Source organism: Colias philodice, chromosome 23 (assembly GCF_061535455.1).
Source record: "Colias philodice isolate Cphi_HAF_F1 chromosome 23, ilColPhil1 Martin Lab GWU primary, whole genome shotgun sequence".
In the NCBI taxonomy this organism is placed as follows: Eukaryota; Metazoa; Arthropoda; class Insecta; order Lepidoptera; family Pieridae; genus Colias; species Colias philodice.
This window is the reverse complement of record NC_143108.1, coordinates 6215105-6234616: the sequence shown is the minus strand read 5'-3', so window position 1 is coordinate 6234616 and position 19512 is coordinate 6215105. Positions and strand designations below refer to the sequence as shown.

The 19512-nt window shown below is 33.3% G+C and overlaps 3 protein-coding genes across 3 annotated transcripts in view; all 3 read left to right on the top strand.

Moving 5' to 3' along the window:
• Positions 1–6181, top strand: part of LOC149478087 (facilitated trehalose transporter Tret1-like) — a 20171-nt gene extending 13990 nt beyond the window's left edge. Inside the window, exons 8-9 of the mRNA XM_089709894.1 lie at positions 390–676; positions 5881–6181. Coding sequence (XP_089566020.1) covers positions 390–655 — 266 coding nt within the window. The 3' untranslated portion in view covers positions 656–676; positions 5881–6181. The remainder of the gene's footprint in view (positions 1–389; positions 677–5880) is intronic.
• On the top strand, positions 1031–2449 carry LOC149478088 (uncharacterized). The gene has a single exon (XM_089709944.1). It carries the CDS (start codon positions 1228–1230, stop codon positions 2032–2034), a length of 807 nt encoding a protein of 268 aa, XP_089566070.1. The 5' UTR covers positions 1031–1227; the 3' UTR covers positions 2035–2449.
• LOC149478086 (facilitated trehalose transporter Tret1-like) lies at positions 2542–19512 on the top strand. The gene is made up of 8 exons (XM_089709643.1): positions 2542–2611; positions 9687–9842; positions 11351–11549; positions 13321–13511; positions 14140–14398; positions 17280–17409; positions 17996–18107; positions 19100–19512. Exons 1-8 carry the CDS (start codon positions 2542–2544, stop codon positions 19366–19368), a joined length of 1386 nt encoding a protein of 461 aa, XP_089565769.1. The 3' UTR covers positions 19369–19512.

The window sequence follows — 19512 nt, the reverse complement described above, 5'->3', positions numbered from 1 at the left end:
TACTCAATCACGCCTTAACTACTGAACCAATTTGCATGGAATTAGGTATAGAGATATTTTGATACCCGAGAAAGGACATAGGATAGGTTTTATCCCGGAAATCCCACGGGAACGGGAACTATGCGGGTTTTTCTTTGACTGCGCGGGCGATGCCGCGGGTAGAAAGCTAGTAGAAAATAAAATGGGAAGTTCTTCACTTCACTTCGATATTCTTCTGCGTAGTTTAATAAAATTCTCCGATTAAAGAAGCTTAAATTACTTCTTCCAGATCGCTCAATTATTATCGATGTAAAGTTCAAATAATTATTGATACAAACGTTGCAGTAATTATCTGAAATATTAATGAAAATTATATACAGTACATAGTGTACATAAATTTTACTTTCCAGGATTCGGCACAATCCCCAACGCAATAGTAGGCGAAATGTTCAGGCCAAACGTTCGCTCGAATGGGTCGGCTCTCGCCATAACACTAACTTGGCTTGTCGGCTTCGCTCTGACCACTAGCTTCAATTCCATGGTCGAGACCCTGGGTGGTGACGTCACGTTCTGGCTCTTCGGTGGCTGCTGTATCCTAGCTTTTCTGTTCACATTCTTCTGTCTGCCAGAAACTAAGGGGAAAACTTTGAACGAAATACAGGAGATGTTGAGCTAGGGTTGAATAAATTGTTTTTAGGTTGTGACTGTTTTATTGTTCTTAAAATACGTGATTCTTGATTTAATATTCCATATAAGAAACAGGCATATATAAAGCTTAATTAATAGTTTTGAATATGTAGGTGCTGTGCTGACGCAGGATTTTCGGCCGCGTCGCACAGTCACATAGCGTCGCCCTCAGTTGTCCCGTAACTCTCGCCACCGACCCACGTATTGTAGTTAATAAAATTATATAGTATATTTTTGTGTAATTTAGAAGAAATATAAAATTTAATTGGCCGCTATCTTTAATTTCATCTCCCTACACACAGCTACACTAAATTGGTGACCCCGACGTGATACCCCGACGTGATACGTGATTATACCGACGTGATCTCGACGACAGCTGTATCGACGTAATATTATATCGACGTGAGTGTGTAGTAGGGAGAATAAATATTCAAAATTAATATATTATAATTATATATACGGACAACTCAAGAAGAAACTACAGGGCGGTGGCAGCGGTAAAATTTAAATAAATAAAATTTAATAACACATAAAATCTACATATAAAAATTTAATATCACCATGGAACCCGTTAAAGAAGAATTTGCAAGTTTATCGTCAATCTCCATTACGTCCCGCATCCCAGATTTTTGGAAGAAATCGCCGAAGATATGGTTTATTCAAACGGAAGCAGTTTTATCGCCACAGAAAATGTCAGATGAGGCGAAATACCAAATAGTAATTTCTAAATTAACGCCAGAAGTAATCGAACAAGTCACGGACATTTTAATTAGCCCGCCGGAGACCGGAAAATACGAAAAATTAAAAAGAAGATTATTACAAATTTTTGAAGAATCGGAAGACAGACAAATAAAAAAATTAATCGGCGAAATGGAATTGGGTGATCAAAAACCGTCACAATTAATGAGGAAAATGCAAGATTTGGCGCGTGGACGAGTAACAACAGAAACACTTCTAGTTTTATGGCAAAATTTATTACCGCCGGCAATAAGAGCTGTGTTAGCCGTTTCCGAGAGTAAAAGTGAAGATATTTTGGCATCAATTGCAGATAAAGTTATGGAGAGTATGACACCCTTAAACTCGGTATCAGCAGTTCAACAGTCCAGTTTAAGCAACAGTCCAGAAAATAATTTGATTGGTGAGATAGAAAAATTAAGTAATCGACTGAGAAGATTGGAAACAAGAAATAATACACAAAATTTTAGAACGAGGTCACGATCCAGGTCAAGAGGTAGATTTCAACATAATCAAAGGCATAATCCCAATTGGCTTTGTAAATATCATTACAAATATAAAAACAAAGCGACGAAATGTGTGAAACCGTGCAACTGGAAACCTAGTCAGCGTGAGAGACCAGCGGAAAACTAGCATCGGTGCAGCCAGCGACGGGTGCCTGCGACCGAGTCTACATAAATAACCGTCTCAGTGTTTTGGACAGAAATTCAGGACTAAACTTTTTAGTTGATAGTGGTGCAAATGTGTCCGTCATCCCGCGTAGTGTGGTGTATGGTAAGGTTTATGCAGAAGGTAATAAATATAAATTATTTGCTGCTAATGGAACGGAAATTAAAACATATGGTATTCATTTTTTGTCTCTAGATTTGGGTCTGAGACGACCGTTCCGTTGGATTTTTATATTAGCGGATGTAAAGCAACCAATTATTGGTGCGGATTTCTTAGCTAATCATAAATTATTAATTGATTTAAACGGACGTAGATTGATTGATCAAGTAACTAATTTGAGTACTAAGGGAAATATCTCAAATTCTACTGTGCCCACTTTAAAAACTGTTATGGAATGTCCATATTCCGATTTATTGAATAAATTCCCTGATTTAGCTAAACCTATTTCTTACAAAGAGACGCCAAAACACGATGTTTGTCACTATATCGAGACGACAGGACCGCCGGTGCATGCGAGAGCGAGGCAGCTTCCTCCTGACAGGTACGTAAAGGCTAAAAATGAATTTATTGTTATGCAAGAGTTAGGGATTTGTAGACCGAGTAGTAGTTCTTGGGCAAGTCCACTACATATAGTTCCTAAAAAAGATGGTAATATTAGGCCTTGCGGTGATTATAGACGTTTAAATACAATTACGAAGCCAGATCGTTATCCAGTACCACGTTTACATGATTTTACATATATTTTGGGTAATAAGAAAATTTTCTCTAAATTAGATATTAATAGAGCCTATAATTCTGTGCCGGTTGCAGAAAATGACATAAAAAAGACAGCTGTTATTACACCTTTTGGTTTATTTGAATTTATGCGTATGCCGTTTGGTTTGCGAAATGCTGCGCAAACTTTCCAACGTTTCATGCAAGAAACAGTTTTAAAAGGTTTAGATTTCTTATTTATTTTTATCGATGACGTCATTATCAGTTCAGAATCAGAAATTCAGCATAGAGAACATTTAGAGCAAGTTTTTGAACGTTTTAATCAATTCGGTATAACTATCAATTTTTCTAAATGTAGTTTTGGTCAGCAAAAATTAGAGTTTTTAGGTTACGAAGTTTCTACCGAGGGCATTAAGCCGCTCGAAGACAAGGTTAAAGCAATTTTAGATTTTCCTAAGCCTAGTACTATAGAAGAACTTAGAAGATTTTTAGGCATGTTAAATTTTTATAGATCTCATATTCCTCACTCGGCTGAACATCAGTCAGAGTTAAATAAATATCTTGGTAGTGCGAAACGGAAAGATAAAAGTAAAATTAATTGGAATAAATTAGCAGAGCAAAATTTCGAACAATGTAAGATAGATTTGAAAAATGCAGTTTTGTTGACATATCCTTCCTTAGATTCCCCATTGTCTCTTATGACTGACGCTTCAGATACGTGTATAGGTGCAGTTTTACAACAAAAAATTAACAATATTTGGCAACCTTTAGGATATTTTTCACGTAAACTTACGGAAGCTCAGCGTAAATACAGTACCTATGATAGAGAATTATTAGCGATATATTTATCAATAATTCATTTTCGCAACATGGTTGAAGGCCGCGAATTAATAGTTTATACAGATCATAAACCACTTTGTTTTGCATTTAGTAAAATAGGTACAAATAGGGAAACTGCTCGAAGAACTAGGCAAATTATGTTTATTAGTGAGTTTTGTACAGATATTCGTCATGTAACAGGTAGGGAAAATATAGTCGCTGACACGTTATCGAGAATTGAAACAATAACATGTCCCACCGTGTTAGATTTCGCAGAACTCGCCCAAGCGCAGGAAACGGATGATGTCAAACGCAAACAGTCAATTTACACTTAAGCGTGTTGCAATGTTCGATTGTAATAAACAAATTTATTGTGAAACATCCACAGATAGAATTCGACCATATTTACCTAAACAATTTCGACGTTTAGCTTTTGAGGCTGTGCATAATTTAAGTCACCCGGGTATTAGAGCCACAAAAAAATTAGTAACTGATAGATATTTTTGGCCAGAAATGAATAAGGATATAGGAATTTGGTCTAAAACATGTATTAAGTGCCAAAGAGCTAAAGTCTCAAAACATACTGTATCCGATTTAGGAAGTTTTCAAGGCACGAGCCGTTTTGAGCATATACATATTGATCTTGTAGGGCCATTGCCAATTTCATCAGAAGGGTTTAGATATTGTCTAACAATCATAGACAGGTACACCAAGTGGCCCGAGGCTTTTCCATTAAAAGAAATTACTGCGGAGACTGTGGCAAAGGTGTTGTATGAGGGTTGGATTTGTAGGTTCGGTTGTCCCCTTAGGCTTACAAGTGACCAAGGTCGACAATTCGAAAGTAATTTATTTAGGCAACTTATGTTATTAATGGGAATACAAAAGTTGCGGACCACCCCATATCATCCACAGAGCAATGGTGCAGTAGAGCGTTGGCATAGAACTTTAAAAGCAGCGCTTATGGCTCGTTTAAATTGTAATTCTTGGGTTGATGAGCTAGCAACAGTATTGTTAGGGTTACGCACAACTGTTAAATTAGACACAGGCGTAACTGCAGCTCAAATGATTTATGGTAGTAATATAAGGCTACCTGGTGATTTTTATGACACAAGTAATATAAAACCGTGTGACGAACATAGTTATGTTGATAAATTGAGGTCGATTATACACAGTATGAAACCTGTATCTAGAATTAATAAATTACCGTGTAAAATGTTCATACATAAAGATTTAATTGATTGCGAATATGTATTTTTAAGAAATGACACCGTACGGAAACATAATAATTTTCATTGCAGTTATATAAACAAATATTATGTAAGTTGTATTTCTTGTGTGTTATAAAATTTAAATGATGACGTTTCATACATTGCATTGTTATTGTATTGTCATAGTGTAAGAGACGGGAACAATTTTAATTATATTTTCGTATATGATTTTATTTGCATGTTAATGTACTAGGTACATGATACCTTAATATTATACATTGCGTATTTTTTATTAATAATGTTACTTTACATTATAATGTTTGTGTGTATGTAATGTTATGTTGTTCGATCGTAGGACTTTATTAGATTCAAGTATTGTTGGCAAATGGCCGCAATGATGCCAAGAGAGGACATCATAACGTTACATCAAACACCATGGCTGCAGACTATAGTAATTTTTTATATGTTATGTATGTTTTTAAAATAAATGTTCGTGTGTTTATCAAAATGTTTCACCGACTCTTGGACTAATCTTGTATTATGTTTCACATTGTTATCTTTTGTCTGTCAGCAGAATTGTTAGGGTTCGTTGTGCGAGTTAGTAATATAAATAAAGATAATTTAATTTGATTTTGTTTAAAAATGTTCCACATTTTTTTTGAAAAGGGGGGAATATTGTAGGTGCTGTGCTGACGCAGGATTTTCGGCCGCGTCGCACAGTCACATAGCGTCGCCCTCAGTTGTCCCGTAACTCTCGCCACCGACCCACGTATTGTAGTTAATAAAATTATATAGTATATTTTTGTGTAATTTAGAAGAAATATAAAATTTAATTGGCCGCTATCTTTAATTTCATCTCCCTACACACAGCTACACTAAAAATATATATTATTAAAAATATTCAGGCCAAAAACTCGCTCGAACGGTTCAGCGCTCGCAATAACCTAGTATCTAATCTGTGCCATAAGCCCATAACACTAACCTGGCTTGTCGGCTTTGCTCTGACCACCAGTTTTAACTCCATGGTCGAAACCCAGGGTGGTGACGTCACATTCTGGCTGTAGGTTAGGTTGTGGTTGTTTTATTGTAAAATACTTTTTCGTTGATGTTAATTTCATTATAAGAAACAAGCATATTTTTTCAATAGTTTTGAATAGATTGTCAAGAGAATAATGGTCCAGACATGACTATTTAAAAATCGTACTGAAATCTGTTCATTCACAAAATATGTGCATAATATGCTGAAAGGATGCTATAGACAGACACACATAGGTAGGTACATGATAATTTTATATTACCTATATTGCATTTGTATAAAATTAATTATTATTTGCAGTGCGTCAGAAGCATAAAAAAATAACTGGAGATAGTGCCAAAATGATAACGTTAATTTCACACCATTGTTCATAAAAAGGAAATTGATTTCACATTTCCATAATTTAAAAAATTAAAAATTACTTTTGGTACAGACGCACAAAATAATACAAGCGTATAATCGAATTCAAGAATTAAAAAAAAGATGTCTCTTCATTTAGAATTTCCTCAAAAAAGTTGGACTGGAAAAAATATTTTACGCATTTTTGCCAACCCGATGGCGCATGTTCAGTGACCTTAAATAACGTGGTAAAGGGCTCATCTAAAGTATCATGCAAATAAATATAACGACATATTTCACATTGAAATGACAGCTTACATTTTACCATAGAAAATGTAATTGAAATCTAAACTCAATGATATACCTAAACAAGAACAAAAATATTGTATCATGATCGAATCAGTACTTTCGAATATTTCTCTCTACAAACATACAAATTAACAAACGTTTACACTTTATAATGTTAAGATTACATAAAGATGCTATAAAATAAAAACTACTCTTTCAGATACCTAATAATATGTTGTTTTATTTCTCATGATTTTTAATTAATTATGTTTTGTTATATATTAACTATATTTAACTAGTTTATATGATTATAACGTACATAATATACGTTACGTTTGAGAACGTAAGAATATAATATACTGAACATTATTACATTTTATACAATGACAAATCAACCCGATTTGCTATGCAATTTGGTACTTTAAACTTTTGCAAGTAAGTTGAAGAAAATAAGTCCACCAAAAATAATCCATACTAATATTATAAATGCGAAAGTAACTCTGTCTGTCTGTCTGTTACTCAATCACGCCTTAACTACTGAACCAATTTGCATGAAATTTGGTATAGAGATATTTTGATATCCGAGAAAGGACATAGGCTACTTTTTATCCCGGAAAATAGGATAGGTTTTATCCCGGAAATCCCACGGGAACGGGAACTATGCGGGTTTTTCTTTGACTGCGCGGGCGAAGCTGCGGGTGGAAAGCTAGTTTTAAATAAAGATTAGATTTTATTTGTTTTATAGTCATAACTCATAATATTATATTATAAACTAACTGCATCAGTCAAATTCTGTGGTCAAATCATTAAAAATCAAATTCAACTTATCGATATGAATATAATAATAGTACCTAATTAATTATGTAAAAGTTTATTTAAATATTATCAAATAAACACCTAATTACAAAATAACATATTTTGAGATTGTAAAACACCATGTTTTTATTACTTTCGCAGACCTGTTTATGTAAATATTGTTGTTATTAATTTTATTTACATACGGAGGCGTTTACCGCGCGAAAAGCTGACTTGACAGATTGTTTTTTTAATTTTTTGAACTAAGGCAGAGGCTCGCAGTCGACCATAGTTAGTGTTAATTCGACCCTCAATCGTAACGCTTTCTATAAACAAATGAATTTCTTATAAAACGTAGTTTTTTTTATTATTCAATAGTATTTTTAATTTATTGTTATAAAATGTCGTATATAAGGACGCAAATACTTATTGTTGCTTGTGGTACGTACATATATATTTTTTTTATTTAACAAAGAACAAATATTTATTTAAACGATTATGTTTTTAATTTTGTTGAACTTTGAATAATCTTTAAATAATATGTTATAAAGTGTTGATATTTATTATTTAGATATCTAATGTGTGCGTTACATCAAATATTTTTTTAGTAAAAATAATTTATTGCAATAATGATTCTACCGTGCATTCTAGTAAAAAAATATGTATGTATTTAAATTTAATTTAATAATTACAGTCAATAAAAATAACAACTTATAGATTTACAAATTCGTAATCGTAATCTTATGTTTAATTGCTTTGTTTTTGTCGTCATTTTAACAACTTGGTTACCTTCACTTGTATGTTTGTAATTTACTAAATTTATCAAGGATAGATGACAATAGACATAATAATTTCATAAACTATCTTTTTTATATTATTAAAGCATGCTTTTTATTAAAGATATATTTATTACTAGCTTTCCGCCCGCGGCTTCGCCCGCGTTTTCAGAGAAAAACCCGTTCCCGTAGGATTTCCGGGATAAAACCTATCCTATGTCCTTTCTCGGGTATCAAAATATATCTATACCAAATTTCATGCCAATTGGTTCAGTAGTTCAGGCGTGATTGAGTAACAGACAGACAGACAGAGTTACTTTCGCATTTATAATATTAGTATGGATTTCCATTATGATATATCAATTATCAGTGGCAGATTTAATTAAATTACAATTTTCGAAACAGAAATTTTCTCTATTGAGTAGATAACTTAAATGACTTACTAAATTGAAAAAAAAGTCCCTTTTATAGGTCCTACGTATAAACGTATAGATAATAAATATGTCTAATTTTCATCAGAAGGACTCGTAGGATATTATTATTTTTTTTTCAATAATATCCATTCAAGTTTATCGATAAAACCGGTTAATTTATTTTACCGTTATGGTGTTTTAGTGACGTTTTAATTTTTTTACATTAGCTGATAATTAACACATAATTAACTACCTATACTTTAAAATAACTTTTTAACTATGGTCAAACACGAAAAAAATGGGACTAGAAAATTCTTAGGCTGTAAAAAAAATCGTGTGTTCTATTACATGCGTATTATTTGCCATAGTTACAGATATAATATGATATCTATACTAATATTATAAAGAGGAAAGGTTTGTAATTATGTATGTATGTATGGTTTTCACGCATAAACTACTGGACCGATTTCAAAAATTTATTAGAAAGCTGCATCTTCACTGAGCTACATAGGCTATATTGCATTTTCAAAAAAATTGAGATCCTTTCCAAATGTAACCCAAGGTGTAAAAAAATCCTTTATAAAAATTCTGTCATCGCGTGCGCTGCGGAATCTATTCCTTGGTACGAGGATGGTTATGAAAAAAAGCGTAAACATGTAGGTACCACGGGCGAAGCCGGGGCGAACCGCTAGTCGTATAATAAAGCATATTTATATTTTAGCGTTTTCATTTAAAAGTCTCTTTATGACATAACGAACCCAAGAATTACAATAATTTAAATATTACCGTTTTCAAATTATATTAATTAATTTTACAACTTCACCAGTTAAATCACGTCAAAAATATATTTTTTTAACTGTAGTTTAGTCTTCTTATTACTTATAAAAATTGATGCATATGCCCCATAGATTTTTTTGTACCACCTACCTAGATTAATATATAGGGACATATAGATCTATAAATAATATTTGACTAATCTAATAATAATAATAATTGTCCCACAACACAGTAAAGTTCTCTAAAGGGCCTCTGCGTGTTGGATCCGTGTCCCCACGTAAGCCTTCCAAAGGACCGGCCGTACCTTCCTTGTGATTGTACCCGAGTATTATGGAATGAGATATACACACAGATATACACATAATAATTGACACACATACCTACACACATAAACATTAAAAATTTTCATTAACTGTATCAACATATTGCATTAAACTCATCTTATTTACAGTAAATATAGGCCAGTTTATAGACGGCTACAGCGTTGGGTGGTCAGCTCCCATCATCCCAAAATTACAGGATTTAAATCAGAGCCCTCTATCGGAAGTGATCACAGACATCCAAGCTTCATGGATTGGTTCTCTTCTGTATTTAGGATCTATTGTTGGTAAGATTTATTTTGTTACCAACAAATGACGTCATATACTTTATACTCCTAAATATCTCCAGATGCTAAAACCATAGCATAAAATCCATCTGAAAGACGAACAAATATTTTCGTAAACTTTCGCATTTATAATCTTCCGTAGGTACAATGTTAATTAATTCAAATTCAAAATTTATGAAAAATAAATAAAATTTGAATTTGAATTTGAATTATCTAATAACAAAAATAGCTGTGGAATGTTTCTGTTTTTAAGTTGTAGTTACAAGGTTTGGAATTTCATGATTATTGTTTATGTTAATAATATGCAATTTCAATTACAGGTTTAGTATAATTATCACAAAAACGAATGAAACTAATAAAATGAATTACATAACAAATTTTTTTCGAAACTGTTCAAAATATGTACATAGGTACCTACAGACATTTAAATTTCTCTCAACCCTACTATAAAATATTATAAATACGAAAGTTTGTGAGGATGGTTGTATGTGTAATGTGTATGTATGTTTGTTACTCTTTCACACAAATAGTACTAAACCGATTACAATGAAATTGAGCACACATATAGAGGGTGACTGTTATTAACACATACGATAGGTTATATCTCGGAAATCCCAGGGGAACGGGAAGTATGCGGGTTTTCTTAGAAAACGCGGGCAAAGCCGTGGGCCGAGAGCTACTAAATTTTATTATCTATCAAATACTAGATTGTCATGAAAAACGATACAAAATAAAATCAATCAAACCGATAAACTTTAAATGGACTAGATCAGAAAGGTAATTTCATAGTTAGTTCCAGTTAATGGCTTGTCAATTAATAAGAAATATTACTTATACAATAGGTCAGAGCTTAACCACTTAAAAACTATTATAAAAGAGTATGATGATTGTATTCTATTAATATTCTGTTTGCGGCTTAGTTCAGAGGAGATGATTGAGAAAGAGATATTATGTAATTTTTTGGAATATTTACAAGTATAAAAGCATATAAGTATAAAAATATGGTTGAATTGCTTATGTATATTTTTAAACATCGACATGACCAATTTTCAAATAAAATAAAATGTTATGCTATCATAGGAATGTTTCTTTTAAGTATAAAGTTATGACTAATATATTAGCATTATAAAAAAAAACAATAACTGTAAACAACCTAAAATAATTAAGCGACGAATGCACAAAAACGGTTTATTTATTAGGATTTAAATGTTATTTTGTAAATTAAGAAGTTAGTTGGTTTTTGAAGTTCTCAGTCTTTCAGTTTTATTTCAATTACCTTAACTGTTCGTAACTATAGTCCATACTAATATTATAAATGCGAAAGTAACTCTGTCTGTCTGTCTGTTACTCAATCACGCCTAAACTACCTACTGAACCAATTTGCATGAAATTTGGTATGGAGATATTTTGATACCCGAGAAAGGACATAGGCTACCTTTTATTGCGAAATATGTACCACGGACGAAGCCGGGTCGGACCTCTAGTTCTAAATAAATACCTTTTTCCAGGGCCCTATATCCCGAGTTATCTATCCAACATAATTGGCAGGAAGCCATGTTTGTTCTTCGGAAGTCTTTTAAACCTGACCGCCATAATTTTGATTATAACCACGAAAAATATCGGCATGGTGTATGCTATACGGATCATCAGTGGTTTAGGAATGGGCATGGTTACGGTCAGCAATTTGGTGTATGTTGGTGAAATTGCGTAAGTATATAAACTGATTGATTTTATATTATAGGTAAAGGTTTTTTTTTGTTTAAGTTCTGTTTAATTCTACTTGTGATTTATATTTGTTACTCTTTCACAAGAAAAGGGCTGTCGGATTTTGATAATACTTGATAGTGATGTTGCTTATGTATCATACATACATAAGCTATAGAAGTACCTACTTGCTTATTTGCAGATGAAATCGCGCGGCGCAGCTAGTTTAACTCTTATCTTTATAAAGAGTAGGTATAGTAACTATTTAGATTCTTGTCGATTTTTGTCGCATAAAGAGACATTCGGAGTCGGTCTTAGTTATAAAAAATGGCAACTTATAAGTTCTTGTAAAACTTCATAAGAATATTTCTTTTTAGTTTTACTTTCAGTAACTTTATTTGGACGAAAGAACGTCCCGAAATTAAATGAAATGGACGACACGAATGCTCTAGTCCACTTAAAAGATACTGTCCTCCTGAGAGGGTTGTATTACAGTCCACATACAGACCTCGCAAATATAGTTTCACCTAATGTACTTCCTTGTTTACGAACAAACGGTCAACTATTTGCAAAGCAAAATATAATATTATATATGTATGTCCCCTCCTTGGTACAGTGGTTAACGCGTGAGCGTAGAACCGAGGGGGTTCGATTTCCGGTGGAGACGAAGAAAAAGAACGTCTCGGTCTGGCAGGACACAGTAGGCTGATCACCTACTTGTCCCTAAAGAAAATCGACACAGTAGAACACATATTCATAGTGTATCCCACTAAGGGATACGGGACTTCATATTAATATGGTCTTTATACATAGAATAGTAAACCATGTATTTGATCTTAGATGATCTTCAGCAAAGCCTTGTGCATGAACCCACGACGGTTTCTGAGTTGGTACAACCAATCTTTCACTTTACAGTATACCATAGACAAAGCTGGAATGCACAGCTAGTATACCTATAGGAGCGTATAGGGAACATAGTACAAAATGCATAGTTACATAATAAATCTTATCTTAATACTAGCGGCCCGCCCCGGCTTCGCCCGTGGTACATATGAAAAATAGATGTTGGCCGATTCTCAGACTTACCCGATATGCACAGAAAATTTCATGAGAATCGGTCCACCCGTTTCGGAGGAGTATGCAGACTAACATTGTGACACGAGAATTTTATATATAAGAAAGAAGATATAGGTATAAATCTCGTGTCACAATGTTTGTGCTCAATGGACTCCTAAACCACTTAACCTGCGCGTACTCGTTCAACATTCCTTACAATCAGGGTTGCCTGGAAGAGATTGCTCTTGAGCAATAAGGCCGCCTTTTCGTGCATATGTGCCCGTGTGTTATTATTGTATAAAATTATAGTCTAAGTTTGTTTGCCCTGGTGTGTATGTAATTCCCACGCCATGTGCAGTTCGATCCAACTTGAGAGATAGGATAGTTTAAACTTGTTGGTACCACGGGCGAAGCCGGGGCGGACCGCTAGTTATGTTATAGGTAATACGTTGACGACATGCTGATTAAAACAAAAAATTAAACAAACTGTATTTTTCCATACAGGGTCAACAACATGGTCTACTTTAAAATAGACTATTAGGTTGTTAGATGATAACAAAATAATTTAAATTGAAAATTAAGCATTTTATTTGTTTATAATTAAATATATTTTAACTGTGTAGTTTAAAAGCAAGGTCTTCTATTTATGTTTATTCTTATTTAAATAACTTATGGTATTTTAATTATATTTTATTTAATTCCGCGTCTTTGCTTGCAGATCTACAAATATAAGAGGAATTCTTTTAACATCAACCTCAATTATTGGCATATCGGGAACTCTAGCAGCTTATTTTGTAGGTTCGTTCGTATCATACACAAATACTGGATATTTCGCGCTATTGGTAAACATTGCGCATATGATTGGAATTTACTATATACCTGAATCTCCAGTTTACTATGCTATAAAAGGTAAGAAAGATTTTTGGTGGAAAATTAATATTATTTTATAAATAATTATTTAATTAATTCTGCTAAAAGAACTGTAAAATAACACATCACCGCACAGTCAGGTATAACAGTCTCCTTGATACAGTTAATATTTAAGTGTAAAACTGAGGAAACTTCGGTTTGATCGTGATGGAGACAAAGTAGAGTAGAGTAGAGTGCTCGCTCAAAATAAGGCCAACACTACACACACAATTTAAAAAAATAATGATAAAAGGGTCTACACACATACACACACAATATAAGAATCACTACTTACGTCATAACAAATCACATCTTGAGGAATTTACCATATTATCTTAATGGTATCAATTAACTATAAATACTATGGATAAATTTGTCGTTAAAACATAATATGCATAAGTAACACGAACACTTTAAATATATATACATTATTTTAAGGATGAATATTTATTGTCTCTATCAGATTTTTAAGTTAATTTGTATGTTTAATTGGAAAATAAAACTTCAAACTTAGCTAGATCGGTGCAGTTATTTTCGAGTTTTTGCGAGACTAACCAACAGCAATGAATTCTATAATCTATATACCTACTTACATTATTATATTATTCTATACAAAATTGACTTTTAGGCAAAGAAATGGAAGCCAAGAACACACTCCGCTACCTCGGTCGAGTAGACGACTTAGACAACGTTTTCGAGTCGGTCAAAGGGACGAAACCGAGTGAGGCTAATAGTTGGAAAGCCTGGGTGAAGATATTCACAGTGAAAGCGAACAGACGAAGCCTGTTTATTACATTGAGTCTGTGCACTTTGCAGCAGACCAGTGGTGTGGCGGCTGTATTGTTTTTTGCTACGACGATCTTTCAAATGGCCGGTTCGAGTATTAGGTTGGTTAATAATCTATACTAATATTATAAAGCTGAAGACACGGACATGTATCAAGATAGACTAAGCGAGTGTATGTACTTCCCGTGTCCAAACTATGTTATTGAAACTTACTTGACGCTGGCCTACACTCAGTCCGCGCTTGCAGTTCGCCAAGGAAAGACGTGAAGCTGAATAAAGTAAAATGCCGAATTGCGCCGTTATAAACTGTAGAAACTCCACAGCTGTGAGTGGCCGAGTTAGCAGAGATGTTTCCTTCCACCGGTAAGTAATTTTCTAATCAGAATATGCACTATTTATTTTAAAATCAAATAAAGAATATCTGTGGAAAACGATCGTGACAAACACGGATACCAAATCATACGAAATGATTCGGAATACATTGCGGCTTTTACTTGGCACGGTAAAGATCGCGTCGTATGATAACAAGCAATGAATAGCGTCTTCTCATTTTTCTGTTCTCATTTTTCTGTCCAATTTTGTGGTTAGTGATGTTCATTTGATGCAACAGTTCTCGATTCTAATCGATTTTATAATCAAACAGAAAAATGATAATTTGTAGGAGCAATTTTTCAGAAAAAAAGGCATAGATTTTTTTTGTCATTTAATACGACTTGACCTAGAACTTTTAAGTATTTTAATACAAAGGTACTAAAAATAAATATTATGACATGGACGCCATTAGTTAAAGTGTCATCTTGGGAGTTTTTTAAAAAAACTCCTTATTGCTTAGACTATGTTTGTTTTTTCAGTTTTCCAAGTAACCCGAACATAAAAGGAAAATGGATCGATGCAACGGGACATAAAGATTGATTGATTGACAGTTTCATTACTTTCTTTCGATGGCCTCTCTAGTACGTAGTACATGGTAACTCAATGGGCATATGTAAGAAAAAGCTAAAACACATTAGTGTACTTGTTAGAATATTAAAAGGTTTATAACTTTATTTTATCATCCCTCTGTCTATGGTAATTATCATTTTTCTGTCTTGAATCGATTTAGTAATCGATTACGATTCATTTATTTGACTACCTCTTAGACATAGATCTAGTTTGATCTGATTTCTTTCGATTTACTTCGATGGGATAGGACGATACTAGAATCGCCGCGCGAGTGGCGGCCTAATCGATTTAGCGTAAAATGAAATTAACATCACTAAAAAGCGCTCGTGACGTCATAACGCGTCAAGGTCAGTACAAAAAATATGACACGCTTGGTTTTCATACAGATCGCGGTACTTGCGTTGTCTACTTAAATATACATGTCTGTGGCTGAAGAGTTTGTTTGTTTGAACGCGCTAATCTCGGGAACTACTGGTCCGATTTGAAAAATTCTTTCGGTGTTAGATAGCCCATTTATCGAGGAAGGCTATATATCATCACGCTAAGACCAACAGGAGCGGAGTACTGCGGGTAAAACCGCGGAGCACAGTTAGTGATATAAGTATATAATATTTATTGGATACCTACTTAGTTATTATAATATCATTCATATGCTTAGTTATTACAGGATTCAAATGCGTTATATATATAAATCTTTAGGTGGAAGACGCGGTTTCGAATCCCACATCGTGATCGAAGTTTCCCTTTTCTTTAAAAACTTATACCTAAGATATTAGATATCTAAGGTTATATAAGCTATATATAAGGTTTTTTATGTCAATTTCGTTGGTTAATTAAAAGTCTGATCTAATTATCGCAGTTAGTAAAAAATATATAAAGTCAATTAGCGTAGCCTCCACAGTCCACGTGTATGTGATAGGACCTATGTAATTACGTATACCTATAGTTATTTTTTGTGGACTTTACATGTGAAATGAATTAATTTCCTTTATAATTAACTTAAATTTAAAAAAAAATCGATGTAGATCATTTAATTATGAAAATAATAAGGAAATTCGTTCCAAGGCACATAAGACAGTTTTTTTAAAGTTCAATAGTAGCGTAATGCTGTTTATTTGTTATAAATACAAACACACATTTCTTGTAAATTCAATTAATGTAGTTTTAATAATAATGTGAAAGTGTATTTTTTGCCATCGAAACTATATTCATTTCTATATTAAATTCAAAAATAGAAAGACGTTCTATTGTACCAAAAATAAACGTAGGGTTTTTTGTAGAGATGAAGTAAAAAGGGTCAAATCAATTACTGGTAGATTTTATATTCTATCACCTATTTTTGGAGAATATCGCCTTATCTATAAAATATGATATTATCATGCGAAAGTTTGTGAAGATGGATGTATGTGTAATTGTGTATGTGTATGTATGTATGTTTTTTGTTTACAATGAAATTTAGTACCTACACATATATCGCTTTAAAAGCTCAATAGATTTCCATCGATCGATCCAAATTTTAATACGATATGCAACCTAGTGTTTATTTTCCTCATTTCACATCGACGCACAAATAATAGTAATTTATAAATAAATAATATATTATACAATAAACCTGAGACAAAAAAAAATCTTGGTAGGTACAGGCAGTATTATATTATATTTGGTTTTCCCTTGATTTTCCATTGTTTTAAATGCAAAATTAACTATTTTTTGATCACGAAAGAATGCTTTTGCTCTAGCTCTATGTTCGTTTGATTTAAACACCGTTAGACATACAAAACCGAAAGAGTAGAATAAATTCGATTGCTCTGCCGCGGCCGGGATGGCGAGTGGGCGAGAGGTCAAAAAACGCGGGTTCAAATCCCACCTTGTGATCGATATTTTCAATTCTTTAAAAAAATGATAATTATTCTATAACTTACGTTACGGTACGTTAAAACTGTGACTGGCAAATGGCGTAGTCATACTTTCCCTGATTGTAATTGTAACATGAAGAAATCCAGCCTACATAATATCGAAATTTTGTTTATATTATTCTAGGCCGGACTTGGCGACAATATTCATAGGAGGAACCAGGTTGATAGCCAGTATGGTGGCTCCGTTTGTAGTGGAAAGGGCTGGCAGACGATTCTTGTTACTAATTTCCACGGTATTTTGTGCTTTAAGCCTGGTGAGTAGAGTTTATATTTGTACTATCTTACTAATATAGGCGAATGTTTGTGTGAGGATGGATGTATGTTTGTTACTCTTTATTGAAAAAGCTACTGTGGAGATTTGGATGAAACTTTACAGTAATATATTATATGTATATCAAAATAACACCTGAGCTATACAAATACTTGATTTTGCCCTTGGGTTCGTCCGCACAGCACAGCTACTTACCTATTTATGCAAAAATATTTAATAAAAGTAATTTTATGACACTGAGTTGTCCTTTATCGATATTAATTATAATAATATTGCTTACAAGTGGAAAGATTTGCAAAATGCAAATATCAACAAAGTTGTTGTTGTGTTTTTGGTGAATAAATTAAAAAAGAATTGGGTCGATTTTTGAAATCTGCCAATTATTTATGGCCATCGATTATTATTTTTTGTTTATTTTTAGAGACGGATAATAAGGAAAATATAAATTTGAATTTCGAATTTGAATTTTTTTTTAATTAAATTCTAAATAAAAGCTTTTTGCTTTCATAATATTATGATGATTAAGTTAATTTACTGTTTAAGTTATAATTATTTGTTTGTTGTTTTAGTCAATTTTGGGAACATATTTCTATCTCGTAAGAATTGAAAGTTCGATTGTTTTGGATGTTGGATGGTTACCGTTGCTTGCACTTATTCTATACTTCTTTTCTTATGAAATTGGTAAGTTCAATATTTAACTAATATTTAGGCCATTCTCAAATTGCGATACGCACAGGCGATTCAAGTATCCTGCAAGTCTCGGAGACTAGTCGCCGCGGAATATCTCACATACATTGTACCGGTAGCGTACTGTGCGAGCCTACATACAATTAAGTATGTGAGATACTCCGCGGCGACTAGTATCCGAGACTTGCAGGATACTTGAATCGCCTGTGCGTATCGTAATGGGAGAATGGCCTTTTAGTCTAAATTTGGAATTTTTAATTTTTTTGTTGTTTTTAAAAACAAGTTTTATGCAGGTGAGCAGGGGCCGTATTATTTCCTCTTATTTCCAGACAAATTACGCCGTGAATTGAACTGACTGGCAAATTGATATTATGAATTATGATCGCAATAACCAGCCATGTTTATTGCAATAAGAACTACTTTTGAATGATGTTTTTAAAATGATTTATTCATACTAGAATTTAATGTATGATCTATTTGTAGGGAAAATTTCATCAATATCTATTCACTGTAATATTATTATGTGTGCGTTAGTTAATGCTTTCAAGTATTTAGCACACACAAGCGATGGAATTATTCATTTACATTCCAAGAATACCTTTGTTGACATTGTCAGTAATTATTTAGTTTAATTACCGGTTAAAACATTTAAACATCAACCTGTGAATGTAATGGCGGCAGACAAATACAACACAATATTACATCCTAAAACGATACATTCAAGTTTATAGCTTAGTTCATATTATTCTTAAGTAACATAGCACATCACTCGCACCGCTACATAGCTTGGTATGATTGGAAACGGTCACATTGTTTCACAGCATACATTTGCGTAGCAGCTGCATAGCACATCTCTTGTGGAGCAACCTTAGTGGTGTGTAGATAAGAAACTATATTCATGTCTGTATACGCTTAATGCCAGAAAAAGACCATACTAATTTTACACTGTCCTTGAATCTCTGTATAACACTGTGATATTTTCACAGGTTTCGGCACAATGCCCAGCGCATTAGTAGGAGAAATGTTCCGTGGTAACGCCAGAAGTACCGGCTCAGCATTATCCATGACAACCGCGTGGTTAATCGGCTTCGGAGTAGCCACTGGCTTTGGAACCATGGTGAAAGTTCTGGGCGGTGACGTCACTTTTGGAATATTCGCCTGCTCGTGTTTGGCCGCTTTCCTATTCACTTATAGATACGTACCAGAGACAAAGGGAAAAAATCTAAATGAGATTCAAGAAATATTGAACAGATGACGCATGTTTTTAATCTGTGATGTTTAAATGAGATTTGAAGGACTAGTTCATTAGATTAGTCGTAGATCAGCGGAAAATATGGCAGGAATTTAAATTGATACACAATTAAATTTAAATTATGTACAATTACTGTTTTATGTTTAA

Bases quoted from the DNA above. Each gene is read 5' to 3' on its own strand.
- LOC149478088 (XM_089709944.1), top strand. From the start codon at position 1,228: ATGGAACCCGTTAAAGAAGAATTTGCAAGTTTATCGTCAATCTCCATT.
- LOC149478086 (XM_089709643.1), top strand. From the start codon at position 2,542: ATGTTTGTCACTATATCGAGACGACAGGACCGCCGGTGCATGCGAGAG. The intron at 2,612-9,686 runs GTACGTAAAGGC...TCTTATTTACAG, and splicing joins AGGCAGCTTCCTCCTGACAG to TAAATATAGGCCAGTTTATA. The intron at 18,108-19,099 runs GTAAGTTCAATA...ATATTTTCACAG, and splicing joins CTTCTTTTCTTATGAAATTG to GTTTCGGCACAATGCCCAGC.